At 41.8% G+C, this 13,677-nt stretch overlaps 1 protein-coding gene across 1 annotated transcript in view; it reads right to left on the bottom strand.

The window, feature by feature from the left end:
* Positions 1–13,677, bottom strand: part of LOC146785399 (putative serine protease K12H4.7) — a 625,777-nt gene that overhangs the window by 336,442 nt on the left and 275,658 nt on the right. Inside the window, exon 5 of the mRNA XM_085634403.1 lies at positions 10,752–10,866. Within this exon, the coding sequence (XP_085490529.1) occupies positions 10,752–10,866 (115 nt within the window). The remainder of the gene's footprint in view (positions 1–10,751; positions 10,867–13,677) is intronic.

Here is a 13,677-nt window from a genome sequence, read left to right as displayed (position 1 = left end):
CAACAACAGAGACAGTGCTGCACACATTCACATAGTTTAGTTACTAATCCATGTATTAAGTGAGACACTTTTAATTACTCACTGAAACAGACAGTCAGACAGCTACTAAATCCTCCATCCAGACAGGTATATATCCACTCAATCTTCAATACAGATTGGTATATGTATAATACATATTTAAATTTCAAACTAAACCACATTCACTGGATGAGGTCATCAGTGATGTCATCAGTGATGTCATTTGAGATGTCATTTGAGATGTCATTTGAGCTTCATCAGCCATGTCATCAATCATGTCATCAGTCATGTCATCAGTGATGTCACTGACCATGTCATGAATGATGCAATATGTGACATCATCAGCAGTGCATTGCGGGCGCACGAGTTATAGTTAGCAGAACTAACTATAACGGAGGAATTTCTATGGTTTTGTATGAGTGAAATGGCCAGCTAACTATAAATCCCCAGAAACCTATGTTTTTTTCTGTGAATATATATATCTACATATATATAAATGAATAAGCATATATATATGTGCATATGTGTGCGTGGAGAGAGAGGTGTAGAGGTAGAGGTAGAGAGGTAGAGGTGTAGAGAGTAGTAGAGAGAGAGGTAGAGAGTAGTAGAGAGAGAGGTAGAGAGTGAGTAGTAGAGAGTGAGTAGTAGCGAGTGAGTAGTAGCGAGTGAGTAGTAGAGAGTGAGTAGTAGAGAGTGAGTAGTAGAGAGTAGCAGAAAGGGAGTAGTAGAGAGTAGTAGAAAGTGAGTAGTAGGGAGTAGCAGAAAGGGAGTAGCAGAAAGGGAGTAGCAGAAAGGGAGTAGCAGAGAGGGAGTAGCAGAGAGGGAGTAGCAGAGAGGGAGTAGCAGAGAGGGAGTAGCAGAGAGGGAGTAGTAGAGATTAGTACAGTTAGTAGAGAATGAGTAGTAGAGAGTAGTAGAGAGAGAGTAGTAGAGAGAGAGTAGTAGAGAGTGAGTAGTAGAGAGAGTAGTAGAGAGAGTAGTAGAGAGAGTAGTAGAGAGAGTAGTAGAGAGAGTAGTAGAGAGAGTAGTAGAGAGAGTAGTAGAGAGAGAGTAGTAGAGAGTAGTAGAGAGTAGTAGAGAGAGTAGTAGAGAGTAGTAGAGAGAGTAGTAGAGAGCCAGTAGTAGAGAGCGAGTAGTAGAGAGAGTAGTAGAGAGTGAGTAGTAGAGTGTGAGTAGTAGAGAGAGTAGTAGAGAGGGAGTAGTAGAGAGTGAGTGGTAGAGAGAGTAGTGGAGAGGGAGTAGTAGAGAGCGAGTAGTAGACAGTAGTAGAGAGTGAGTAGTAGGTAGAGAGTAGTAGGGAGCGAGTAGTAGAAAGCAAGTAGTGGAGAGTGAGTTGCAGAGAGGGAGTAGCAGAGAGGGAGTAGCAGAGAGCAGAGAGGGAGTAGCAGAGAGGGAGTAGCAGAGAGGGAGTAGCAGAGAGCAAGTAGCAGAGAGCGAGTAGCAGAGAGCAAGTAGCAGAGAGCGAGTAGCAGAGAGCGAGTAGCAGAGAGCGAGTAGCAGAGAGCGAGTAGCAGAGAGCGAGTAGTAGAGAGCGAGTAGCAGAGAGCGAGTAGCAGAGAGTAGTACAGTGAGTAGTAGAGAGAGTCGTAGAGAGAATAGTAGAGAGAGTAGTAGAGAGTGAGTGGTAGAGAAAAAGTAGAGTGAGTGGTAGAGAGTAGTAGAGTGAGTAGTAGAGAGTAGTAGAGAGTGAGTAGTAGAGTGAGTCAGTGTCAATCAGTGTCAGTCAGTCAGTGTCAGTCAGTGTCAGTCAGTCAGTGTCAGCTAGAGCAGCTCTGCTGACATGGTTCTCTGGCTCTAGAGCAGCTCTGCTGACCTGGTTCTCTGGCTCAACAGCAGTTCTGCTGACCTGGTTCTCTGGCTCTACAGCAGCTCTGCTGACCTGGTTCTCTGGCTCTACAGCAGCTCTGCTGACCTGGTTCTCTGGCTCTACAGCAGCTCTGCTGACCTGGTTCTCTGCCTCTACAGCAGCTCTGCTGACCTGGTTTCTCTGGCTCTACAGCAGCTCTGTTGACCTGGTTCTCTGGCTCTACAGCAGCTCTGCTGACCTGGTTCTCTGGCTCTACAGCAGCTCTGCTGACCTGGTTCTCTGGCTCTAGAGCAGCCCTGCTGACCGGGTTCTCTAGCTCTAAAGCAGCTCTTCTGACCTGGTTCTCTGGCTCTAAAGCAGCTCTTCTGACCTGGTTCTCTGGCTCTAAAGCAGCTCTGCTGACCTGGTTCTCTGGCTCTAAAGCAGCTCTGCTGACTTGGTTCTCTGGCTCTAAAGCAGCTCTGCTGACCTGGTTCTCTGGCTCTAAAGCAGCTCTGCTGACCTGGTTCTCTGGCTCTAGAGCAGCTCTGCTGACCTGGTTATCTGGCTCTACAACGGCTCTGCTGACCTGGTTTCTCTGGCTCTACAGCAGCTCTGCTGACATGGTTCTCTGCGCTCACGATGCACGCACCCGACTTCGCGAAAGTATATTTAAAAATCATATAAGTTTATAAGTACAAATATATTATTTTGATGAATATCTTAGATAATCTATTGCCCTAATATGTATATTAAAAACACATACATATCATTTTGGAACATTATTTTTTTTTGCGGGAGTCGCACACCCAATGCGCCCCAGCATGTATATGACGTCACGCGGGACCCGCCACCACGCAAGCATCTCGTACCGTAATGCGCATGTGTCGGGAATGCGCGGGAGCAGGAGTTGCGGACTGGTCACATAGCAATCGCGCACATCACGTAATATTAAATGTATATGATGTAACTGAAAAACACGCAGCCGTCGCATACCGTACGCGGAACCTTCACAACTTTGCAAAAATGGCGGCTAGAATCCGCGCACCCACCGTTATGTGTACGCTTTGAGTGCGCAACTCCAAAAAAAAGTGGAAACATTTTTTTTTACAAAGAAAATAATATCAATTTATTAAATTAAAATATGAAAACAAAAAGAAAATCAATATTTCAGTTTGAATGTTTTTTTTTTAAAAAAATGGCAATTTTCAGAAAAATATATGTTATTTAATGAAGAAAATATTTATAAATGAACTGTTGCAAAACTGTAGAAAATCAGTACAAAAAAATAAGTATAACTACTATCACACTTAAAAATGAGCTTTTAAAAAACCTTTGAAATTCACTGAAAAAACAGTTTTCAGAGACGTTATAGTTGGAAATTAGCATTTAAAAAAGCTTTGAAATTCACTGAAAAAAACCATAGGGTTCAGGGGTGTTATAGTTAACTGGCCATTTCACTCATACAAAACCATAGAAATTCCTCCGTTATAGTTAGTTCTGCGAACTATAACTCGCGTGCCCGCAATGCACTGCTGATGACGTCACATATTGCATCATTCATGACATGGTCAGTGACATCACTGATGACATCATCCACGTGACAATATGATACACCTCATCTTACACTAGTATAACCTTTCATCACTCACTGTAAAATGCAGAGTACCATATTTGAAACCATTGACACACCAATACCAGTTACTACATACCCACTCACTGATTCCTAAGTCTACACACAGAACTCCCCATTCAACAACAGAATCATTTAAACATGCAGTCACTAATTAATAGAACACTATCACATGCAATTATACACATATATAGACATTGACACATCAGCAGTCATCTCAGTCAGTTATGCAGTCATCCTACTCACTCATGAAAAAAATTAATCACACTTACATTTACTCACTTACACAATTATACATACAACACCTCATTTATTCAAACACATAGTAACTCATAGTTAATATGTTAAAAAATCACCATTACAATTATACACTCATTCATATAGTTACTTTCACAATCACTGACTCTTACAAAAACTAATTTATATACACACCATCTCGCACATACAATGCCTTTTATTTTTTTACTTCGTTGAAGATGTACAACTAAAACATATATTCGCTCACACACAAATACACTCAGTCACCCAAACAACTGTTTCCACATGCACTCTTAAACCTATACACCTAGTCAATCAACCATTCACACATCTATGCATAGAGTTACACACACCCCATCCAACCACACACCAACTCAGTGTCCCATACAAATACTCAACCAACTAATCAATAACTAATATACACACTCATGTAGTTAGTGGCCAACTGATGCAGCATGTTATACAACAACAGAGACAGTGCTGCACACATTCACATAGTTTAGTTACTAATCCATGTATTAAGTGAGACACTTTTAATTACTCACTGAAACAGACAGTCAGACAGCTACTAAATCCTCCATCCAGACAGGTATATATCCACTCAATCTTCAATACAGATTGGTATATGTATAATACATATTTACATTTCAAACTAAACCACATTCACTGGATGAGGTCATCAGTGATGTCATCAGTGATGTCATTTGAGATGTCATTTGAGCTTCATCAGCCATGTCATCAATCATGTCATCAGTCATGTCATCAGTGATGTCACTGACCATGTCATGAATGATGCAATATGTGACATCATCAGCAGTGCATTGCGGGCGCGCGAGTTATAGTTAGCAGAACTAACTATAACGGAGGAATTTCTATGGTTTTGTATGAGTGAAATGGCCAGCTAACTATAAATCCCCAGAAACCTATGTTTTTTTCAGTGAATATATATATCTACATATATATAAATGAATAAGCATATATATATATGTGCATATGTGTGCGTGTAGACAGAGGTGTAGAGGTAGAGGTAGAGAGGTAGAGGTAGAGAGGTAGAGGTGTAGAGAGTAGTAGAGAGAGAGGTAGAGAGTAGTAGAAAGAGGTAGAGAGTAGAGTGAGTAGGAGAGAGTAGAGAGTAGTAGAGAGAGTAGTAGAGAGTGAGTAGTAGAGAGTGAGTAGTAGCGAGTGAGTAGTAGCGAGTGAGTAGTAGCGAGTGAGTAGTAGAGAGTGAGTAGTAGAGAGTAGCAGAAAGTGAGTAGTAGAGAGTAGTAGAAAGTGAGTAGTAGAGAATAGCAGAGAGGGAGTAGCAGAAAGGGAGTAGCAGAAAGGGAGTAGCAGAAAGGGAGTAGCAGAAAGGGAGTAGCAGAAAGGGAGTCGCAGAAAGGGAGTAGCAGAGAGGGAGTAGCAGAGAGGGAGTAGCAGAGAGGGAGTAGTAGAGATTAGTACAGTTAGTAGAGAATGAGTAGTAGAGAGTAGTTGAGAGCGAGTAGTAGAGTGAGTAGCGAAGAGTGAGTAGCGAAGAGTGAGTAGTAGAGAGAGAGTAGTAGAGAGAGAGTAGTAGAGAGAGAGTAGTAGAGAGTGAGTAGTAGAGAGTGAGTAGTAGAGAGAGTAGTAGAGAGAGTAGTAGAGAGAGTAGTAGAGAGAGTAGTAGAGAGAGTAGTAGACAGTAGTAGACAGTAGTAGAGAGAGAGTAGTAGAGAGAGAGTAGTAGAGAGTAGTAGAGAGAGTAGTAGAGAGTAGTAGAGCCAGTAGTAGAGAGCCAGTATTAGAGAGCGAGTAGTAGAGAGAGTAGTAGAGAGTGAGTAGTAGAGTGTGAGTAGTAGAGTGTGAGTAGTAGAGAGGGAGTAGTAGAGAGGGAGTAGTAGAGAGTGAGTGGTAGAGAGAGTAGTAGAGAGAGAGTAGTAGAGAGCGAGTAGTAGACAGTAGTAGAGAGTGAGTAGTAGGTAGAGAGTAGTAGGGAGCGAGTAGTAGAAAGCAAGTAGTGTAGAGTGAGTAGCAGAGAGGGAGAGGGAGTAGCAGAGAGGGAGAGGGAGTAGCAAAGAGGGAGAGGGAGTAGCAGAGAGGGAGTAGCAGAGAGGGAGTAGCAGAGAGGGAGTAGCAGAGAGGGAGTAGCAGAGAGCAGAGAGGGAGTAGCAGAGAGGGAGTAGCAGAGAGGGAGTAGCAGAGAGGGAGTAGCAGAGAGCGAGTAGCAGAGAGCGAGTAGCAGAGAGCGAGTAGCAGAGAGCGAGTAGCAGAGAGCGAGTAGCAGAGAGTAGTACAGTGAGTAGTAGAGAGAGTCGTAGAGAGAATAGTAGAGAGAGTAGTAGAGAGTGAGTGGTAGAGAAAAAGTAGAGTGAGTGGTGGAGAGTAGTAGAGTGAGTAGTAGAGAGTGAGTAGTAGAGAGTAGTAGAGAGTGAGTAGTAGAGTGAGTCAGTGTCAATCAGTGTCAGTCAGTCAGTGTCAGTCAGTGTCAGTCAGTCAGTGTCAGCTAGAGCAGCTCTGCTGACCTGGTTCTCTGGCTCTAGAGCAGCTCTGCTGACCTGGTTCTCTGGCTCAACAGCAGTTCTGCTGACCTGGTTCTCTGGCTCTACAGCAGCTCTGCTGACCTGGTTCTCTGGCTCTACAGCAGCTCTGCTGACCTGGTTCTCTACTCTACAGCAGCTCTGCTGACCTGGTTCTCTGCCTCTACAGCAGCTCTGCTGACCTGGTTTCTCTGGCTCTACAGCAGCTCTGTTGACCTGGTTCTCTGGCTCTACAGCAGCTCTGCTGACCTGGTTCTCTGGCTCTACAGCAGCTCTGCTGACCTGGTTCTCTGGCTCTAGAGCAGCTCTGCTGACTGGGTTCTCTAGCTCTAAAGCAGCTCTTCTGACCTGGTTCTCTGGCTCTAAAGCAGCTCTTCTGACCTGGTTCTCTGGCTCTAAAGCAGCTCTGCTGACCTGGTTCTCTGGCTCTAAAGCAGCTCTGCTGACTTGGTTCTCTGGCTCTAAACCAGCTCTGCTGACCTGGTTCTCTGGCTCTAAAGCAGCTCTGCTGACCTGGTTCTCTGGCTCTAGAGCAGCTCTGCTGACCTGGTTATCTGGCTCTACAACGGCTCTGCTGACCTGGTTTCTCTGGCTCTACAGCAGCTCTGCTGACATGGTTCTCTGCGCTCACGATGCACGCACCCGACTTCGCGAAAGTATATTTAAAAATCATATAAGTTTATAAGTACAAATATATTATTTTGATGAATATCTTAGATAATCTATTGCCCTAATATGTATATTAAAGACACATACATATCATTTTGGAACATAATTTTTTTTTGCGGGAGTCGCACACCCAATGCGCCCCAGCATGTATATGACGTCACGCGGGACCCGCCACCGCGCAAGCATCTCGTACCGTAATGCGCATGTGTCGGGAATGCGCGGGAGCAGGAGTTGCGGACTGGTCACATAGCAATCGCGCACATCACGTAATATTAAATGTATATGATGTAACTGAAAAACACGCAGCCGTCGCATACCGTACGCGGAACCTTCACAACTTTGCAAAAATGGCGGCTAGAATCCGCGCACCCACCGTTATGTGTACGCTTTGAGTGCGCAACTCCAAAAAAAAGTGGAAACATTTTTTTTTACAAAGAAAATAATATCAATTTATTAAATTAAAATATGAAAACAAAAAGAAAATCAATATTTCAGTTTGAATGTTTTTTTTTAAAAAAAAATGGCAATTTTCAGAAAAATATATGTTATTTAATGAAGAAAATATTTATAAATGAACTGTTGCAAAACTGTAGAAAATCAGTACAAAAAAATAAGTATAACTACTATCACACTTAAAAATGAGCTTTTAAAAAACCTTTGAAATTCACTGAAAAAAACAGTTTTCAGAGACGTTCTAGTTAGAAATTAGCATTTAAAAAAGCTTTGAAATTCACTGAAAAAAACCATAGGGTTCAGGGGTGTTATAGTTAACTGGCCATTTCACTCATACAAAACCATAGAAATTCCTCCGTTATAGTTAGTTCTGCGAACTATAACTCGCGTGCCCGCAATGCACTGCTGATGACGTCACATATTGCATCATTCATGACATGGTCAGTGACATCACTGATGACATCATCCACGTGACAATATGATACACCTCATCTTACACTAGTATAACCTTTCATCACTCACTGTAAAATGCAGAGTACCATATTTGAAACCATTGACACACCAATACCAGTTACTACATACCCACTCACTGATTCCTAAGTCTACACACACAACTACCCATTCAACAACAGAATCATTTATAAATGCAGTCACTAATTAATAGAACACTATCAAATGCACTTATACACATATATAGACATTGACACATCAGCTGTCATCTTAGTCGGTTATGCAGTCATCCTACTCACTCAAGAAAAAAATAATCACACTTACATTTACTCACTTACACAATTATCCAACAACACCTCATTTATTCAAACACATAGTAACTCATAGTTATTATGTTAAAAAAAAATCACCATTACCATTATACACTCATTCATATAGTTACTCTCACAATCACTGACTCTTACACATACTTATTTATATACACCAACTCTCACATACAATTCATTTTATTTTTTTACTTTGTTGAAGATGTACAACTAAAACATATATTCGCTCACCAACACACAAATAAATACACTCAGTCACCCAAACAACTGTTTCCATATGCATTCTTAAACCTATACACCTAGTCAATCAACCATTCACACATCTCTGCATAGAGTTACACACACCCCATCCAACCACACACAAACTCAGTGTCCCATACAAAAACTCACTAAACTAATCAATAACTAATATACACACTCATGTAGTTAGTGACCAACTGATGCAGCATGTTATACAACAGAGACAGTGAAGCACACATTCACATAATTTAGTTACTAATCCGTGTATTAAGTGAGACACTTTCAATTACTCACTTAAACAGACAGTCAGACAGCTACTAAATCCTCCATCCAGACAGTTATATATCCACTCAATCCTCAATACAGATTGGTATATGTAGAATACATATTTAAATTTCAAACTAAACCACATTCACTGGATGATGTCATTTGAGATGTCATCAGTGATGTCATCAGTGATGTCACTGACCATGTCATGAATGATACAATAAGCAGTGCATTGCGGGCGCGCGAGTTATAGTTAGCAGAACTAACTATAACGGAGGAATTTCTATGGTTTTGTATGAGTGAAATGGGCAGCTAACTATAACACCCCTGAAACCTATGGTTTTTTTCTGTGAATTTCTAAGGTTTTTTAAATGCTAATTTCGAACTATAACGTCTCTGAAACCTATGGTTTTTTTCAGCGAATTTCAAAGCTTTTTTAAATGCTAATTTCTAACTGTAACGTCTCTGAAACCTATGTTTTTTTTCAGTGAATATATATATAGATATATTGTTTTGCAGAGTTTAAGGGTTTGAAGTGAAACCTCAGTGTCAATAAAACAAACCGGTTTGCCTTCTCAACTGTTATAAACACAGTAAAGCTTTGGATTTCTGAAGCTTTCAATCAGCTTGAAGATACCCAATATAATCAATCATCATTAGAAATATTATGAATACTCCTATTATTGTATTTCCTTTGGATATTTATTTAAACACTGCAAGATGATAGAAAGGATCTAATCTAGAAAATTGATGAGAACTCCTAGAGGAAATAGCAAAGCTGGACTTCATTGGGGGAAAAAGCTCGGTTTACAGATGCAAGTGACATACACCACTTCGAGGAAACAATACACATTGTTCCGGTGGCCACAGACAACCTCTTCAGCAACAGCAAGCTCAGAGCAAACTGGATCAACCAGGCAATTTACATCAGAGTCGCCTGTGGACATTATTGATGTCCTCAGAGTGTTCTCAGTTTAGAGGAGCAGGAGTAGGTGTTGATCAAATTAACCTATTTGGTATAACGCTGATAATTCAGAAGCTGCCCAAATTCCCAGTCTTCATTTGTCATGAATTAGGATATAGAAGCACGGTTTGCATTGGAGGAAGTTAACACAAGAAAAGCTACAACAGATATAGTGGACACAAATCTTTAAAAGAGGCCAATTAGCAGAGCACATCCATCTTGATGACATGAAACGCTGATCAAAACTCACCACACAACCATGAAAGTGAGCAACAGGAGTAACTAACTATGCCCTCTTTCTCCAGGAGCATCACTAAGATTAAGCACAATGGGGCCAAATCACAAATGATCTGCCAAAAAACAAAAATCAGGTGAAATTTGAATACCTTGCAGCTTGTGTTTGCAAAGGATTTTAAAATTAGATCGAGCATGATTTGGGCCTGATTCAGCATTTGGCACATTGGAATGGGGACTAACAGTAATAGAACACATTTTATATTCTCGGGTGAACAAAAAGCGCATGCTTTTAGCCACTGTGAGCTGCTCCAGGTTTAAACTGATGCAAACCGTGCAAGCAATTACTCTTTCTTTGGGAACACGTTATAATCCCATATTATGCTCCTGAAACAGGACAAGCGGCCTTGTGGTGATCAGGCCCAAGACTAGCGACACCAGAAAAGACACGGTTTCTCAAAATGGAGATCCTGCCCAGTGAATACAAAGAGCCATCCAACCATAGGACCAGTGGCGTAATGCAAAGCTATGGGGCCGTCTTACAAAACGTGATGAAGGGCTCTAGTCTCCTATACCTCACAGATATTAGTTAGCCTTGGGCTGAAAAGGGGCCCCCTGAAAGGCTGGAGGACGCCCGGACAGTAGAGCCCGACCCTGGTGCACATGGGCAGGTGTTATGTCCCTGCAAAGGACCCACAAAAGGGCACATCAGCACACGAAAAGAGCCAAAAAACATTAACAGGAGTGCAAACACCAGACTGGTAATCATCACTTGCTAAAGAAAATACAAATAACAAAAGGAAAATGCCAGTCTCGTCATGGCACAGAAACAAAAGGAAAAAGACAAATCAAACTGATCACCTTCTATAAAAGAACTCAGAGCGTCTACTTTTAAAGTACACGCGCAAACACCTACACAAAAGCGATGACGTTTAATTACATTGCCTCCACTTACTTCAAAAGCACGGTTGTCTCTATTGTACTGCACGACATCCATGAAGGGGCCAGCCAGCGTCTCTAGCACATAGGCAGAATCCGCTTCAGATTCGATCTGAAGCATCTCACACAAACTAGAAAAGAACAAAACACATTCAGTTCTGTTTCAGGCAGATAAACAAGGTTGTTTTCAGCTTTAGGGAGTAAATTAGTAAAATAGGTCCTTCCACACCAAATTCTATTTCATGAAAAAATATGTATAAATATATTTTCCCTTTTAATTTACTTCCTAAAATCATAAAAACCGTACCATACTTCCTTTAAATCCAATAATGTATAACATTTGTTGGCTTAAACTAAATTAAAAAAAAATAGCAAACAGATGCAACTAAAAGTCAACTCAAAATTCAAGAATATTTCGACCAGCGAGTTATGGCCTTTCAAAGTGTAAGAGTTCAGGAACAGTAGCAGAATTTTAATGTCACCTTCTGGTAACAATAGGCTTGGAAAATTAATAATAAATTACAAGCGGAACATATTTTATCACAATAGGTTAATATGTGTACCAGTGTTACTACTTGAAGACCACATGACATTTTTATTCAAATTTGTTATTTCATTTGCATGCCAAAGTCTTGTCATGCCCCCACCCCGTTTCCAATCTAAGTGCAATTTGTTTTCTTTTCCAGTTTTAAGCAAACTATCATATAAAACAGTGAATGCCATCTTATCATGCGTACAGCAGTATAGTAAATAAGAACATTGGGATTACAAACCTAAGAAGCTGGCTGTGTATCTCTAGACACGCGTTTCAGGATAGTTGTCCTTCAGTAGAGAGCAACACATTGTTTTGGGAGTGCTTTTTGTTTGAGAAGGCTCCCTCGAGCTATTGGGAGAGAAGGGTGTAGCACATACAACTGACCACTTACTGTGTGAAAAAGGATGGTTTATTGAAACAGTTGCGCAACATAAATTTCCTGGCCAACCGCCTTACAAAACTAAAACCTCAATATACAGCAAGTTAATGTACCCCTTGCCCCATCCCCATGGTCCCCCCAACATATCCACTGCGTAGCTAACTCATTTGAATGTAATACATTTCAACACTTAACTTTCTATTCCCCCTACATCCTATGACTGTATATCTGAACCTGTAAGTGACCAAATGTCCTAAACTGAACCTTGAACTACTTGCCTACACTCCCCTTACACATGGTTCACCAACTGGCAACGTTAACCAAACTTCTGCCAATTCCTGGAAAAATTTCCAGGACCCCGAAAAGCACCTGTTCCAAGCTACAATGTACACAACTGTCCCCTTGCGCAACTGTGTCAGCAACACAGTCCCCATAAAATTTACATCTAACTGGCACCCCGGGGAACACTAATTAAAGAGACGGGCGGCTGGTACAAAAATTCACCAAAATTACTCCCTGCCACCAGCCCACCTAAACCCAAAATGGTGGCAGGAAGCCCAAATTGAACCCTTATAAATGCTTTAGGCCATAATTACAAAATGGCAGTTCTAGGACTGCTTCTTCAAATTAGAGGAACCAGGAATATTTGTATCCAGGTCCTGCACACGTACTCCCAGACGATATCAGATTCAAGCAAACTAGTGTGCAGTTCCTAGGTGTGAGTAGGAATGTTCAGGTCTTCGATAAAGTGCCCTCACACACCCCGAGGGATGTCATGCTTCATCATTGGGCTAGCTCCTCGTCGGGCCGGCGCTGCAATGCCCGACGGGCACCCACGAAGGGGCTCTTTCGCGGAGTTCCTTTGGTGATGAAGCCGTAAGGCGTATGCGTGAACTTAGTAGTGTAGCGAGTAAAAGTGGTGTTAAAAAAGGAATATGCTACTTACCAGTATGCATCTGTTCTTGGCATATAGAGCTGCAGATCTACACACTTTTGCATAGATCGCCATCTGGTGTTGGGCCCGGATGTTTGCAGTTTGTTTTTCCTCTTGGAAAGTCTTTGGAAGTCACGAGGTCGGTGACTCCTTCTTTGGTTCGTATTGCGCATGGGCTTCGGCTCCATCCTCAGATTGTTTTTCGCCAGCAGGGAAAGATGGAGCGTAGTAATAATAGTAAAGAAACTCATGTGTGTTGTATCTAAATAAGATAGACTGGAACGGATACAGGTAGCCGGGGAGGCGGGTGGGCGTGTGTAGATCTGCAGCTCTACATGCCAAGAACAGATGCATACTGGTAAGTAGCATATTCAGTTCGAGGCATATGAGCTGCAGATTACACACTTTTGCATAGACTATATAGCAGTACCCAACCCTAGCGGCGACCACCGGTCTCCGTTGCAGTGGTTTGGAATAGTGTTTTTAGTACAGCCTGGCCCACTCTAGCTTGTTGCTTGGTTTGCACATCTACACAGTAATGTTTTGTGAAAGTGTGCGGTGTTGACCATGTCGCTGCTTTGGAGATGTCATCTAATGGTATGTTCCCTAGAAAAGCCATAGAAGCCCCTATCTTCCTTATAGAGTGGGCTTTAGGGGGAACAGATAGCGTTCGTTTTGCTTTGTGGTAGCAAATCTGTATGCATTTTACAATCCACCTAGCTATCCATGATTTAGAAATAGGGTTGCCTTTATGTGGTGGAGAGAAAGAGACAAATAGCTGTTTGGGTTTTCTGAAAGGTTGTGTTCTTTGGATATAGTAAAGTAAGGCCCTTTTAACATCCAGTGTGTGTAGAGCCCTTTCCGCAACAGTTTGAGGTTGTGAGAAAAAAACTGGTAATTCTACCGATTGGTTCAGATGGAAGGGAGAAATGACTTTGGGTAGGAATTCTGGGTGGGTGCGGAGTACAACCTTGTTCAGATGGATTTGGAGAAAAGGTTCATGTATAGTGAGTGCTTGTATTTCACTAACCCTTCTAAGGGAAGTGATGGCCACCAGAAAAGCCGTTTTCCATGCGAGAAATTGCAGCTCACAT

Source organism: Triturus cristatus, chromosome 11 (assembly GCF_964204655.1).
Source record: "Triturus cristatus chromosome 11, aTriCri1.1, whole genome shotgun sequence".
NCBI lineage: Eukaryota > Metazoa > Chordata > Amphibia > Caudata > Salamandridae > Triturus > Triturus cristatus.
The sequence above is the reverse complement of the archived record's forward strand: the minus strand, read 5'-3'. Positions and strand labels throughout refer to the sequence as shown.